The 16,165-nt window shown below is 36.7% G+C and overlaps 1 protein-coding gene and 1 long non-coding RNA gene across 7 annotated transcripts in view; one reads left to right on the top strand and one right to left on the bottom strand.

Moving 5' to 3' along the window:
- The window catches only part of LOC136828681 (uncharacterized), a 120,619-nt gene that overhangs the window by 96,252 nt on the left and 8,202 nt on the right, over positions 1 to 16,165 (top strand). The window lies entirely within an intron of this gene.
- LOC136828679 (histidine protein methyltransferase 1 homolog) overlaps positions 2,715 to 16,165 on the bottom strand; it is a 60,370-nt gene continuing 46,919 nt past the window's right edge. For all 6 annotated transcript variants that reach the window (XM_067086791.1, XM_067086795.1, XM_067086794.1 and 3 more), the window contains exons 3-9: positions 15,106 to 15,245; positions 14,877 to 14,991; positions 12,620 to 12,698; positions 11,234 to 11,315; positions 9,902 to 10,194; positions 4,317 to 4,432; positions 2,715 to 2,780 (exon numbers count right to left, since the gene is read on the bottom strand). In XM_067086791.1, coding sequence (XP_066942892.1) covers positions 2,737 to 2,780; positions 4,317 to 4,432; positions 9,902 to 10,194; positions 11,234 to 11,315; positions 12,620 to 12,698; positions 14,877 to 14,991; positions 15,106 to 15,245 — 869 coding nt within the window. In that variant the 3' untranslated portion in view covers positions 2,715 to 2,736. The remainder of the gene's footprint in view (positions 2,781 to 4,316; positions 4,433 to 9,901; positions 10,195 to 11,233; positions 11,316 to 12,619; positions 12,699 to 14,876; positions 14,992 to 15,105; positions 15,246 to 16,165) is intronic.

Here is a 16,165-nt window from a genome sequence, read left to right as displayed (position 1 = left end):
GAAATATTACACGAGTGTTTTTAGTAAACACATTTGGATAACTGTTAATGTTATGTTTATTTAATACCACCACACTCAAAAACAAAAAGAAAATAGAAATACTTTCTACCTCCAGGATACCAGTTGGCATTTACCTGGCCCAATGTTTTAGTGGTATGAACCAGTTTTGTGTATCTCACCTCCAGGGCATCATTGACACCTTCCTAAGATCTGGCTCATTTTTAGAAGGCATTTTGCTCAAGGAATGGAAGTGTTCCTTTGGTGTTTCCTGAAGAACTTGATTGTCTCTACTTGACCTTTTTTGTAGAATGCTGTGGTAATGTTGCAGTTTCTGCTTACATGAAGGCCTATCAGTGCTGCACATAACCTCTTCTGCTTTGGCTCAAGGTCAGTAGCAGGGCTTCTGACATTAATATATCAAAGGTATTTCCCAATCTTCATTCCATATTTTGACTATGGTGGGACCCTGTGACTTTCCAGGTGCCTCCCTAGAGTTCTGGGAAGAGCAAGGACAGTATCAGAGGCTCTGACAACTCCACTTCTTGGAGAATTGGCTGCATGAAAGGTGATAAGGCATCAGGTTCCTAAAGATTACCCTGGACATGGGCCTGATGTTCAGCTACTATCTTGAAATCAAATTCTTCAATATGACCTTTACTGGTCTTCTTGCTAGTCTTTGGCAAGAACCATTGCCAACTGATCTTTGAAATCCCATTCTGCAGTAACTCCTGACAGCTGTCAGGGTACTTGCTCAAGACCTGTAATGATGAATAGATGATCATATACCACAGTTTTCTTTCACTCTCATATAGGAAAATGGTCAGCAACAAATTTCATTCCCTAGACTATAAAAGACATACACTGGAAAATACCTGGCAAGGTTTCTTTATGGTTTGATCTTTACCAATGACAGCTAAGTTGATCAAGAGTTCACCATCAATTAAAAACACATCAGTTAGCGGTAGCACTGACTGTTGCTTTGAAACCACCTTGTAACTCCTCTGCTAGCAAATGAGAGGTTCAAATAAGAAAATTTTAGTAAGAACAGACATTTAGAGGAAAATGTTGAAAACCACTAGAAGGCAACTTCAGTTTTTTAGGCAAGTACTGCAGGCTGGTTTGAATAAAAGTCCATGATTAATCATGAACACTTTTGGTTGAGCCACTCATTTGCTCACTCATGGTTGTTTTGATCATAACTGACAGGGTTATGAAAGTCACCCCCTCAGCCAGCTAATTAACATCTTTGTTGCAGCTTTCAACCATTACTCTGTTGGAAGTACCAGCATGATTACTGGCAATTTCACCATTCCTGATAGAATGGGTACCAGAACTCCACATTGTGATTCCTCAGCAAACAGCAATTCTCTGTGAGGTGTCACAGATATACAGTACACTAGACTGGTGGTTATTGGGATACAAAGAATATGAAAGTAGGAAGAAAATGACTGCAACACTTACCTTCCCACATATTTGAATGTGACACATTAGAGATCATAGGAGGCTTTAGAATCGACCCAAGGGAAATCACCATTCTTCAGGAGGGATACAGAATTCCATTATCTGTAGCCCCTCCCTCACTATGACCATCTGTGATAGGTCACTAGACACTAAAATCTGGGTCATCATGTCGTATAAGGTACAGCAGTTATAAAAGAGGTTGAAGGCAGGCCACCAGGCTTCTATAACATGATTTTTGTAATAACCAGAGCCTCCTAAAAAGTTAATATGACAAGCATTCATCAGTTTGAAAAGTAATCTGTTAGGGAATCAGTCAGGGAATAAGACAACATGGATTCTTTGGACCTCAAAGAAGTCTATCTTCAGATTCCTGTTCACCCAGCATCCAAGAAATATCTGGGATTTGTATGGAAGGGTGCAATCCTCCAATTCAGACCCTGTGCCAAAGCTGTTCTTTAGCACCTAGTGTACTGATGAGAGTGATACCACCAGTAACATTCACGGTTCATTCAGGTAATGTTGATTTCAGATAATACCTGGATAACTAATTAATCATTTTGTGATCTTTAAAAAAAAAATTGAAAATTCTAGCTGAATTCTTAATCACTATTGTCACCTGGCATCCAAATTGACCAAGCTTGCTGTATTCTTTACCTCTACTGTAACCTGGCCATCAGACTTGTGGGATCAAGCTCTTGCTTACTTGTTTTATCAATACACACTTCCACCCAACACCATCTATTAATTTTACCCCTTCCCTACATTACTAAGCAAACAGCCATTCTGTCACTTTTTTTTTTTTTTAAGTCTGCAAGCTTCTAGGTCAGTCAGGACCTAACACACAGCCAACTCTGATTAAGCTTACATCCTTGTGTAGCCTTCGTAATTTCCCCACCCCTTTCCTTGGACTGGTTGGAAACCCATGAATATGAGAGCAAAGCTTGAAACTGAAGTGGTAGGGAGAGACAAAAGGTTCTTATCTAACTTGAATAGAATCTCAGCCTCATGGGGAGCATGATCTTTTTAATTAATTTGTATCCAATTTTGAAATTAACTATAATGCAATGTAAGGAAATACTACTTGAATAACTTATTTCTTTACTCTTCATTTATCATCCCCTAGTACTATGGCTTAAAGCACGTACAGTAATGGATTTTGCACATGAAAAAAATTTTTCCTTCATAATGTGTGTCAAACACTCCTGATAAGACAAACTCAGGGAGGATAAATTAGGGCTTCATTAAAATGCACATTTAACGGCAACTTTTATTTTACTATTTTGCTTTAAATGTTAACTCTATTATTTCCCTCTTAACACCTGAAAAAAACGAAAAGAAAAAGTTTCATTATACAAATTTTCTTCTTTATAGATAATTTACTATGACTCATCACTTAGGAGCATGAGTAAATCATTCTCAGAATTGCATAACACTTTATCAAAATTCAAAATACCAGAAATTTTAAAGGCTGATTGGTAAGGTGTCAAAGAATCAGTTAAAGACTACTCTTGAAGATAAAACACCATAATTATGTGTTTTTAATTTGAATGAAAATTACTATTATAATGAATTACAGCTAAAAATATATTAATAAGTTATTAAATGGTAGTGACCCCGTTTAACATGACAACAATAAGTGTATTATATTAAACATTAAGAAAATACTGAAATCCTTAAATTTAAAGCCTATTGTACTGTATTATCATACTGTATTGTAACAGGAAAAAGATTATAAAACAAAGCTTTGGTACATAAAGAAGATTACAGCAAATCAGTGAGAAAATTCTAATGTTACCCACACATGATTATTTTATGTAGAGCCTAAACTGTGGTTCAGCTGTTGTGACATAATTTATGCTCAAGTTAGCCTTAGGGATTGCGAAGCAAACACTAATTGCAACAATGGTATACATGTTAGTAGACAAAACTTTTATGACCCTTGTGGGGGTTAATATAAACTTATATAAGTTTTGGTTAAACAGTATAATCAGAAACTTACAGTCATCAGTCAAGAATGCTGAAATAAACAACCAGGGCACTAAGAGCCAAAAAAAAAACCTTATAATACCAAAGACTGGTTTTTTGACAGTGAAGGTTGGTGCCAAGTTGACCTTTTGGCTAACTTTCCCTGTACGATCCCCTCCCATTCTTCTCAGAGTGAGAAATAGGAAGACCTCTGTCCATTTTGAAAGTTTGTTTTTACCAAGGAATTCAAAGAAAACAATTCAAGGAGGAAGTCACTTCAGTAACTGTCGAAGCTCATAAAATTAGGGCATTAGCTATGTCAGCTTTTTAAACAAAACAAGAATCTTCATTCACTTACAGGTTCCCAGATTCAACCGGGCACCTCATTGTTGATTTGCTCAGAGGTTTTTGCAGTTCACCTACCTCCCACATAAGTTGCTACTCATGCTAAAGTAAAAATGATTAACCAACCTGAAAAGCCCTCCTCCAAACACACTTCCCTGAAGCAGATTCAAGATTGTACGGGGATAGTGTTCCACAAGAGCCTAAAGGGACTTGGATATGCATGCACTAAGCAACAGGAATAAGGGAAAAATGGTTTGTTTTTGTCTACTGGAATAAGAGTGACTTGATCTATGATCGAATGTGCAAACACCTAAAGTAAAAGCAATTGTTTTTATTGAAAAATACAGATTTCTTGTGAAAAATTATATTTTTTTCCACCGTATATCCCCCAAAATTTGAGTGCACCTTGTATTGAATGCTAAAAAATATAGTAATCTCTTCAAAGTTATTTCAGTCTGAACAGTTTGTCAGTATGTGGGATGGGAAGTTTTGAGTTTTATGGAAAACAAGAAGTTGCATTGGGAATTAAAATACAAATATCTTACCTTCTTCATGTGTATAAACTGTTTTGATGTTTAAATTTCCCTTTTTCTTGATCAAGTCACAAAACTGTAGAATACCTCCTCCAACTCCAAAATAATAAGTTTTAGCTGCTAATAATCTGAGCAAACATTAAGGAAATGTTCTTTGAGCAATTATTTTTATTACAAAACTGCATCAACTGTAGGGAAGCTCTAGCTTCCCTCCAGTTTTCAGGATATAGCACAATATCAATGTTACTTCCACTACAACACACTGCAAAATGATGCATTTCAGAATCCCTGGATCAAATTAAAATTCATAGTATTCCTAAAATATCTTTGTAAAACAGAGATAAATGACAATATGGTTTCAATAATTATTGATGTTTACTGTACTGCATAACATTTAGATAATTTCAAGGATACCTTTTGTTCATTTAGCAGATTATACAAAGTCTAAAAAATATCTTAACCATATGCAAAGGCTAAGTTCACTGAACATGATGTGGTAATCATCAACACATAATAAGAAAATTACTCTGTGAGCAATAACAAGAAGCTTATAAAAAAATTTTACGAAAAACCCGACAATCATATCACAAGGCATGATCTAGACAAGTAGCTTTATACCGTACTAACAAGTGAAACAAGTAGCTTTATACCGTACTAACAAGTGAAACACACTAAACTGTGAAGCATTATTTAAAGAAGCCTATTTATGAAATCAACAAAGCAAGGAAAATAAGAAAAAAACCTAACAGCCCTATACCCTTAGCTTACCAAACCAAAATTGGCATGGGAACAAAACTTGGTTAGCTAATAATAAACAAAACTGAACACAATGGAAAGCCACAACTTGCTTTTGACTGCTGCCTACCGGAACGTAACCTTCTTATAAACCTTACTTTACCATTTTTATTATAATAGTTTTAAAGAAAACTTATTGCCAGAGTGAAATCAGAGATAGAAATGAATGAAATTATAATGCTAAAGAAAACATAAAGTGAAGCAAGTGTGAAAATTTGAAAATTCTGGGAGCAAACTAAATACATCTACTTCAGGTAACACACAGTTAGAGTAAGTTTACCCCTGTTAGAGGACACTTTGCAACCTGCATGTGTACACAACAATGAGAGCCCTACTCCAATTTCTGAGTGTGTCAGGAAGATGAGCAGCACACTGATGGGTAGTTAAAAAAAAAACATTTTCAGAAACACAAAAACCCCTTCTTTATCCAGATTAATACATACATCCAAGGCCCTGCCTGATACTGGAAATTTCTGGATCTCAAGAAAAAACATAAAATAGTAACTTCAGACCCTTATGTCCCCTACCCTGTCACTACTGTATACACTACATATGCTTGTAAACAACAAACAGCACACTTTATAATTAAGATTGTATGTAAAACCTTAAGTTCCTACACCATAAGTTCCTACCTTAAATACAACACACAATATGGTTGGTACTGTACTGTACTGTACATAGAGTACACTACTGTACAGCACAATACTTGAGTAAAATGGTAGTAAGTTTGTAATTTTTTCCTTATTTTGTCTCTTAAAAATACAATACTGTCTACACAAAATAAGAAATAAAAAAACTCTATCCCTTCTCTTTGACCTGTGTGTTACACAAAAACTGTGTATGTGGGTTGGACTTTTTAACATTTTTGATGAGGATTCATAGGTCCTCCTATTCCTCCCCTGCCTCCAACACCACTGTCTTACTGAGGTCCTGTTCTTGTCAAGATCATGAAGTGGCAGACTGGTCAGGAGAGGCATTGAAGTGCCTAGAGGGTCTTCAAGAGGCAGCACAGACACATCAGATTCATGGCTGGAAGAACCCAGCATGCCAGCAAAAAGTGCTGAAGTGTTCCTTGTGTAAACAACCAAGTTACCAGAGAAGTGGCTGGGGATGGGCTTGGGTGCATGGTGTCTGGAGAAGATGTCAAGGGTACTCTGAATGAAAAGAACAATGATACTACTTTTTGATCACAATTTGCTGCATTTCTTGTGCACCTTCAACAAACTCCAAGGCCTGGGGAAAGTTACGATCAATGCTGGGGTTCTCCAGCAGCCCGATGAAGTTGACAAAGATCATCTGCATGTTCTTATAGGCTGGGATTAGGTGTGCCACAAGCTCGTCATCAGTGTCATCTTCATCTTCAGTGGCTTTCTCCTCCATCTCACCAGCGGCAACAGCAGCAGCTATCTCATTGTTAGACAACACTTGGAAGCCAGGATCACCACCATCATTGTCCAACCACTATCATACATCATGCTCGGGGACATCAACTCCTTTCTTGAGTTGGGCACGAAAGTTGTCAGAGTCAAAGCTCTGGAAGTCGATCAGGACTTCTTCCCCTTTCAGAATACAGTTCCAAGTATGCTCCAAGGTCTGCACAGTGACATTCCTCTAAGCATCTGCTAAGTTGTAGACAGTACGCTTCGGTGGATACTTTCACAAATTCTCCAGGGTCTGTTCCCCCTGTGTATCCAAGTCTTGCTCCTTCTCCTCCTTGTCCTTGAACACCACCATCACTTCCATGAATTTCTTCCAATATAGCCATTTCATTGCAACAATAACACTTAGGTCCATCAGCTGAATGAGTGCAATAGTATTAGGAGGCAAAAACGGTAATACAACCTTCATCATGAACCAGCTGGATTGTGGCAAGATGTGCAGGCACATTGTTCATGAGAAGCAAAGCCTTCATGCAATGTCTAGCAGTGCCAAAATCCTGTATCTGATGATGAATAGCCTCCTTACAAAAGTGGTTATGGAACCAATCAGAAATGATTTTGGAGTTGAACCAAGCCTTCGTTAAACTGAAAACTTCTTGCATAAAGCAATTATCTACCTTATTTTCCTTATTTGTAACAAAATAAACTCCATAAATACACTTAAAAACAAAAAATGCAACACCCTTCTTTTTCTCTCATATGTGACAATTAGTTCGGTAGGCTATATGTTTTTCATTTGCAGCCATAAACACTAAATATGCTTATAAGCAAGCCATACACTTAACTTTATACAAAAGTAATTATCTACCTTATTTTCCTATACTTCTAACAAAATAAACTCCATATTATACACTTAAAAACAAAAAGGCAACCCCCTTCTTCTCTCATATGCAACACTTAGTTCTGTAAGCTAAGCTTTTTTCATTTGCTGTAAAATAAATTGTATTGTTAACAAAAAAAGTAAACTCCTTTTTTCTCTCGTATGCAACAGGTTATGATAGTTTACATACTTTTATCAGAATAACAATACTCAATCACTTACCTATGTGGGCTACCTTTCTTGCATAAAATTGTCAGATGTTTTAAAAACTTATGAGGAGGTTAACTAGTCCTCCTCTGCCTCCTCCTCCTCCACCAGATTGACTGTGCCATCAAGACTGGCATCTTCTTTCTGTGCTTCTTGTGAATCCTGGGAGGCATTTAAGTGGTAAAGTGATTGGAAGAGGTGCCTAGAGGGTCAGGGTCATCGAAGTGGGGCAGCGACACATCAAAAGGGGCCCACCATATCATTGAAGGCAGAAGATGTATTTGGCTGTAGTTCCAAGCTGAAGGACTGAATTACCGAAGAAGTGAATGGCAATGGGCTTGGGTGCACAGGGGTTCGGGATCTGAAGAATCTGTCATGGGTACTTAGACAATATAAATGACAATTCTGCTTGGCAACAACAAACCTTCTTAACTCCTGAATTTGTGAAACAGAGTCATCATCGTCAGCCGCTTCTTTACTGGCAACTGCAACAGCTATCCCACTGTTAGAATGAAGTTGGTAGCCAGGTCCCCACCGCTGTCATCCAGCCACTCCCGTACATCACCCTCAGGAATGTCGTCACCGCCAGCTGCGAGTGTGACACAGAAGTCGTCGACATCGAACCTCTGGAAGTTTATCATGGCCTCTTCTCCATTCAGAATATGGTTCCAGGAATGGTTGAAGGTCTCTATGGATCCAGACATGGTTGAGGGTCTCTAAGGTGATGTCCTTCCAAGCATCAGAAAATTTGTAGATAGCAGACTTAAGCGAATACCTCCACATTTGCCGTGTCTGTCCGTCATTGACAAATCACTGAAGGAAATGAAGGAGGAGACCCTGAACACATGCTAGAACAAGTTGTGGTTGGAGTCTGTGCATGATTATCAGAGTTTCTTTCTTTCCTGAAGAATTCAACGTTTGGCCATTGGTAAGGCATTCCAATTGGCGAGGATTCTAGGTGGGAGAAGGCTTCGAGGACGTCACCAAGGATGAAGTCAGAACCCTCATTGATGCCCACTCTGACCCCCTCGCAGACCAGGATTTGGAAGATCTGACGAAGTCTGCCAGTGAGGAAGAAGACACACCAGGTTCAGGAGAGGAGGAGGAGGAGGAGGATGAGGGCCTGACTTTGGAACATCTGTCCCAATTTAAGAGGATAATTAAGGAGGCACAGGAGATGGTTTCAACATGGGATCCTTATATGGAACGCATCTTAAAGTTTTCAAATATCCTTGATTCGGCATTGGAGCCCTATAATCAAGCCGTCATCAGCATGATGAAGCAGTGACAGCAACTGCCTATCACTATGTTCATTAAATGTACAAAGGACCCTCCAAAGCCTACCCAATCCCCTGAAGACGTACCTCCCCAATCGCCTGAAGTAGTGCCTCCCCAAGTGCCTGAAGAAGTACCTTCCAAAACCCTTGACAAAGCGCCTCCTGAAGGTGAAGAGGCACCCTCAGAGGAGATGTAACTCCTCTGCTTTGCTGTACAGTCATATTTTCATTGTCATTCATTGGGCTGCACAGCTAATTCATCATCATCATCTTTATTCCACATTCATCACCAGTGAGTACGTACCCGTATGATTTACGTATGTAATCTTAATATGTACATAGCACTAAATTTTTTTTAATGTACATAAGTATTTTAGCTCTCTCTCTCTCTCTCTCTCTCTCTTGTGAATTATGTACATACCAATGTTTCCCCTGTAAAAGAAAACAGGACAGCTTGAATAGTAACTGTATGAAAGAAAATGTGCGTGGCTGAATACGCAGGGGGGGGACTGGATTATTTTCACACGTAGCTGTAAGCCATACAGTACGTACATATATTTTTAAGGGTAAAATGTTTAAGGTGACTCTGAAATGATATTAACAATATCATTTCAAAGATTAATACAGTAATAGGATAATAGTTTAAGGTATATCTGAAGTAGGATGATATTTTTAGGTATACATTTGGTGTTTGAACTTTCAAGATCGGCAGTTATAAGCGTTTTTTGAGGGGGGTGTTGAGTGTTCACAGATTTTAACTATTCTCAGGGGGGAGTCTGGTACACATCCCCAGCAAATCAGGGGGTTTACTGTATTTATATATACCAGCAGAGAAATAAACTGCTTGAATGAATGACTCTCTCTCTCTCTCTTCTAGGACACACTTTTACACAATAACACCATAATACATACAGTATTACAGTCAGTATTTGTATTGAAACATGTGTATCATGGAGTGCTATAATAGGTGGAACTGTAACTTCCACTCAGTGTTTGTGAATACCATTAAAAAAATTGATGAAAATTTTGTACAATCTGCTTTCAACCTAAAAAGGATACATTTTACCATTTTGTTTAAGATTGTTGGTCATAAGAGTGAGCAATTTTTCATGGCACTCTTGATTATATATTGTCTCAGAAGTAAGAATGAAATCAAACTTGTGGTCAATTTCTGTTTTACTTGCAAAAAGTTTGTCGAGCTCTCCCCAGTCCCCAGAGTAATAACAGGATTTTGAGGTGACGTCTTGTATTGTTTCACCAAAAGTTTCTGGATTTCCATCTTCCAAAACTGAGATATCTGTAGAGTTTAGTAAAACATTTGGTATGGCAACGTAATTAATGACTTCTTCATTCTGCAAAAGAACAATTAATAATATTACCTTCTCAGTTGACAACAGCATATGTTTAATATTACTATAAAATAGTTAAACTAGGTCAATGAGTCACATTTCTCTGAATCCAGAGGGCTTGCTGGATGACATATTCTAATATGAGACATATATGTTGGAGTGAAGTCCATTTACATATGACTGACAGCTAAGTTGGAAGAAACCAAAGGGAATGAATAAAAAGTAAGAGATAAGGGGATGATAAAAAATCTGTAACTCATGAGTGATTTCATTTGCCGTGAAATGTTCCCAGAAACCCCTTCTCTAAAGAATGAAAGAGCACCAGTCTCTGACAGGTGTGCTTTACACATGCACAGTATGGTCAGTTAGGCCTCAGCTGACAGTCCACTTCATATTTATTCTTCTACTAACTGCATAAAGGATTATATTTTCTGTATACTTTTTCAAGGCCCAACAGTCAAATCACTCATTAGAACTATCTGTGGAACAAGAGCCATGATTGGTCAAATTTCATTATCACCAACTTCAGAAACAATTCTCAGGACTATAACTTAAAAAATTGTGAAAAAATTTCAAATACATATCCTGCAATACAAATTATAAAGTGCAACAAGGTTGACTAGCTAAGGCATCAGCCAATCGCATTACCATGGCTGTCTAGGATTAACCTAAAATTTCAAAATTATCTCCACATCATCATTTACATCAAATTTTAAAATGTGTATGTATTAGATGAGAAATTCCTTCTTTGATCTATAAATCTCTTAAACATTCTAAAGCTTAAAGAAAGAGAGGAATTTCATTTCAAAAATCAATATAAGGGTAAAGACTTCATTAGCATATTTCATGGATGAGGAGCATATCACTCCGGTCAGTTTTTAACTTTTATAAAAAAAAAAACTTTACAATAATTATAATAAAACTCTTTCTATTTTCTAATAACTTTTTCTTCTGTGACAAAAAAGGGACTTAACTCCCTCCACTTACTACTGTACTAACTAATCACTACTCTCAATTTTACATAGAAATCTCATTTCCTTACATAATCTTGAAGAGTAATATGAGCGCCATGAAGCATTGCATAAATTGCTGGAAGTCCAGCACCACATCCAAGTTCTAAAACTCTGAAATGAATATAAATATAAAATATATTAACTCAGAACTGATAAAAGTAACATCAAGCACACAAAAGACCATCATCTGCCAATGTTAAAGCTTTGGTTGTCTTTAATTAAATATCCTAACCTTGTCAAACTGAAAACTCTCTATATTCAAATTAGAAATTACTTATTTGTAATATAAATCTTCCATTTACAGTTAGAAACAATTAAAAGTAGATACTATCGTACTCTATTATACTGTATGACTTACCAGGAGACTCAACTCATGCATTAGAAATAAATATCTGATAAATTGCAATACCTAGATACATACAATCCTTATCTTCATGAGCTTCAGCTGCAAATGAGTGGTTTAAACAAAAATATTTAAGAAAAATTCTGCATTACCTTAGTTACACAGACCACATATACTTCTACCTTTCATGCCATCTCTGAGAATTCCCTGTGGGGTGATGTAAAAGATTTACTTCTACATTCCCTTGGGGAAATTGCTGATCTTACAGAAAAATCCATTACCTCATGGTGACTAACATCAGTGATGTCTTAATCTTTGTAAGTGAGGCATATGTCTTAAAAAATTGTTATAACTTGGTTTGACTACTATTTAGCCATCTAGTTTGGAGATCAAGCACATGAGTCCTTTGATGCTACTCATATTTCTTTTTAATCTGTTCAGAAAATTCATGCCAAGAGAAAATCTGATGTCCTGATCTAATTTCCTAATAAAAAATTTCCTTGGCATTTGCGAGTATCCTTCGCAATGAGTAATGCAAGTCTACCTTTCCCCCTCTCTTCCATCTTGATTGGTAGCCTGTTCTCATTTTCAGCCATCTCTTCTCCCAATAATATGTCCTCTGGAGTGTTTTCACTTTTCAGAATCAACTTCTGGAGCCTAACCTTAATATGATTTTATATAGCACAAATATTGTAATGAGAAGTTATTTTGTCCACTGCCAGGCAAAGTGTTATTCACCAGACTCTGACATACAATAATTGTCACGTAACCTGTGGTGCTGGAGGAAGGGGCATAACTTCTTTTACTTCCCGAGTCGTTTTCCTATGTCACAATGCAAAATTTTTATTTGTTATTAAAATTTTAGCAATTTCCCATAAAATTTCTGAGACCTTGAAAAGAAAGTCACCGTCACTCATACTGGTGTTAAGTCATACTTTCAGTGGGAAGTCCTTACCTTATGATCAAGATCTAAAGGCAAACTGAAGGAAGAAGAAAAGTAACAATAATGTGCTTACAAAAAAAAGAATCTTCCATAGCTCTACTAATACTTTATACATAATATGATACCTACCTGCAGCCTTTCAAATCATTGCATGACGATTCCATGTATTCCAGCAAATCCCAGGTACATTCCCATATTTTAAGACCTCCTGTAAGGCATTAAATTATATTATTTATTATATGAATTAAAAAAATGAGAGAGTTTTTAAAATACTGTACTTTGTTTTAATACAAACCCATAACTTATGGTGCTATTCTGTTTGCCAATGAAAATTACTTAGACATGTGCACATGCAGCTCCTTCTTCATGGCATAAGCCTATGACAATTGGAAAGAAGGGCAGTGAGGAGGAAAATTAATTATGTTATGGATTTATACTTAAAATTAGTTTTTATTTTGTTTCTAAAAAAAAATCTGGATTTGTTTAATATTAAACCCATTACTTATACATCTACCCACCTGGACTACTTTCCCTGCTGTTTACTACAGGTGCCATACATTATATACTGTATGTATCTAACCATTCAAGTTCCATGTCATTTAAATAAAATTCTGCAAATGTTTTTTTTGCATCTCCATGAATCCAACACTAGAATGGTTTTAATGCCTCAATGCATTTAAAAACTCATTGTGTAACAGGGCAATGGTCTGTCTCTTATCTCAGCTTTTCATTGGTGGCTTTTAAATCTTCAATATGATCAACACTGCTCTCATCTCATGAGCTCTGACCTTCATATACAACACTTCACCCCTGTCACATAACTTCTAATAATTACTCTCCAGAGCAAGTAGGAGATCCTGTTTCTTGTGACAGGTATTTTAGTTTATACCATTCATCCTACTGTGGATCCACAAAGTTGCCCGAGAGTTTTGTAAATGTTGTGAAGAACAGACTACTGTGAGGGAAGAAACTAACCCTTCCTGCTGATGCTGTCAGCTAAAAGCTTGTCCTTCTGGACCCAAATGTCAGAATGATGCTCACTTCACGTTCCTCAGCTCAAGTAAAAACATCTATGGCTAGATGGCATATGACTTTTGACCTTGTGCTTGCCTTAAGTTTTAAGTAGACAACAAATGTCATTTGTCAGACATTATGCCTACCATCCTGCCCATCACATGCTGCTTGAATATTTTCAAAGCCAGAAACTTATTTTTTAAATAATTTATGTGGCAGCATCTGTCCCATGGGGGCCAAGTGCCTGCTGCCTAATAATCCAGGAGATGGGCACCCCAGCTCCTTTCCTTAGATTGCTGCCTTTTGCCACCACTGAAAACCTGTTATCTCTTTGTTCAAGATATGAACAAGACCTGGTCAGTTAAAATTGCAGAGATCATATTCAAAATCACCTGTAAAGGAATATCTTCTTGAGAGATGTGTGGCCTATGAGAACTTGTCAAAAGGGAGGTTTGCTCAGTATGAATTTCATAGAAACTGAGTCTCCAGTCTAGAAGAAATAGCTGGGGTATGGTCTGGGTCTATCATAGCCTTTAATACACCCTGTACCAGTCTCTCTCACTTTGGCCAAAATATCCAGTGGGGCTACAGCACATGGTAGGCCATATGTTAAAACAGTGTCCTCTGTTGACCTTCTGTCAGCAGTTGAGACTACAATACTCTCTTGGGTCTGTGGCACTTTTCCTGGTTAAAGATCCCACATATCCAGTTTAAAGTTTCGCATAATGTAGATTCATCCTGCTTCCACTGAGCCCTCTGGCAAATCATGTGCCTCTTACTATGTGATGCTCATCCAGTTCTGCATCAGTAAGCCTATTTTGGTTACCTAGGAGTCTTGGATATCTTTGGCTCCATGAAAGCTGCCTACCTGTAGTAGGAACATCCTAGATTTCAGGTAATGAGGATCTTTTCCTCTTTGAAACTCCAGATAATGGAAGATATCCCTGAGGTGTTTGGGAATGATACAAGAGAGGAATACAAAGGGTCCTCCTTCAGAACTCTTCCCTTCAAAGTATCCTCCAAAATTTATCCTCCAAAGGCATTCATCTGAACGGGATCTTAAGGGTTTTAAACTTTCCAATTTCCTGTAAACAAGAAAATCTGACTTCCCAAATGGGAACAAGGACCTCCTTCCTGAGAGTAGCAAGTGAGATATATAAGGTATCATGACCCCCATGGAGGCTTTGAATATTCTTCCATCATTAAACAAGGAGATGCAATTAACACTTCGAACCTGAAGAGTATGGTTTAACTTACATAATTTGAACAATTATTTTAATTTCTATATTTCTTGGGAAGTACGTCAAATACAAAAACAAGTAAAATTGTGGAAATAGTTAAATAATTAAAACCGAAATGGTTAACCTATTACCTTCATAGACAGCAGGTACAAGATCAGTGTTATCTGTAACTAGTGGCAGAATATCAGTTAATGCTTCCATCTTCTGTAACCTTCCTAAGGCTGATGACATACTTAGATATCTCAGCTGAAAAATCAGGAGCAAGTGAATAAGGTTTATAAGTATAATACTTTCTAAATAAAGATTATATTTTGAATAATCATAAAACAATGAATTGTAAAAATATCAAGTAGAACTCACCACAGTTTGGCCTATTGTTATCTCTTCTACCATGTTTTCTTCTGACAGGGCATGTAGATGTCTGTCTGTGACAGTGTGGCAAAGAGCTTTAAGCCATTTCTTTTCTGGCTTCACCGTCTCATTCTGTGACTCTGTGTTCTCTGAAAGAATGAAAACATAATGAAATGAAAACTATAAGTGTCAAATATAAAATTTGTTCTCTCCACAAACAAAAATGCTTACCAGTGTTGTAGGACTACTATAATGAATCATTGTACTGTTCATTTTAGGTAAATTTAAGCTACTGTTGAGATGCAAAATAAGTATTTGTATATGTATATATATATATATATATATATATATATATATATATATATATATATATATATATATATATATATATATATATATATATATATATATATATATATCAATGAGAGGTGGACATACAGACTGGCTAAAAAGGGTCAGTTTATTCCCGACGTTTCATAATGTTTTTATTACATTTTCGAGGGTTGTGCAAAATAAATAACATAAATTACAAAAAGGCTATAAATTTAAATTAAAAAATTAAGGTTGGACGATGATTACAAATAAAAAAAATTGGAACAATTAAAAAGGACAACTTAAAAAACAAAACAAAATCTCGCTAAAATAAAATACAATACAAAAAAAAAGATAAGCAGATTTCGACCAACCTATTCCGTGGCAATGTTACAACTGAAGAGAAAATGAAAGACTAAGAGAGGTACTGTTTGCTGGCAGAGGTTTGGCTGTTTAACAAGGGAACGAGTCGTTTAATCATTAACAATTCTAAAATGGTCAATTCATGGCTGCTGGAAGCTTGCCCTAAAACTGCAAAGTCCTTATTTTCAAAAAGGTTTTACACATTCTAGAATGATTTCTAATATTAGAAAACTCTGAGTTTGTAATTTTACTGCCTGTCCTATAGCTTACTCCACAATGAGAGTCTATGCGTACCTTCAGAAGCCTGCTGGTGGATCCAATACAAGTTCCTAAATTACATTTAGGACATGTATAACTATACACACACCTGGAGGGCATATAATGGCATAAACGA

The sequence above is a fragment of the Macrobrachium rosenbergii genome, chromosome 43, assembly GCF_040412425.1.
Source record: "Macrobrachium rosenbergii isolate ZJJX-2024 chromosome 43, ASM4041242v1, whole genome shotgun sequence".
NCBI classification, from domain to species: domain Eukaryota; kingdom Metazoa; phylum Arthropoda; class Malacostraca; order Decapoda; family Palaemonidae; genus Macrobrachium; species Macrobrachium rosenbergii.
Note: the sequence above shows the minus strand (reverse complement) of the source record. Positions and strands in the feature narration are given on the sequence as shown.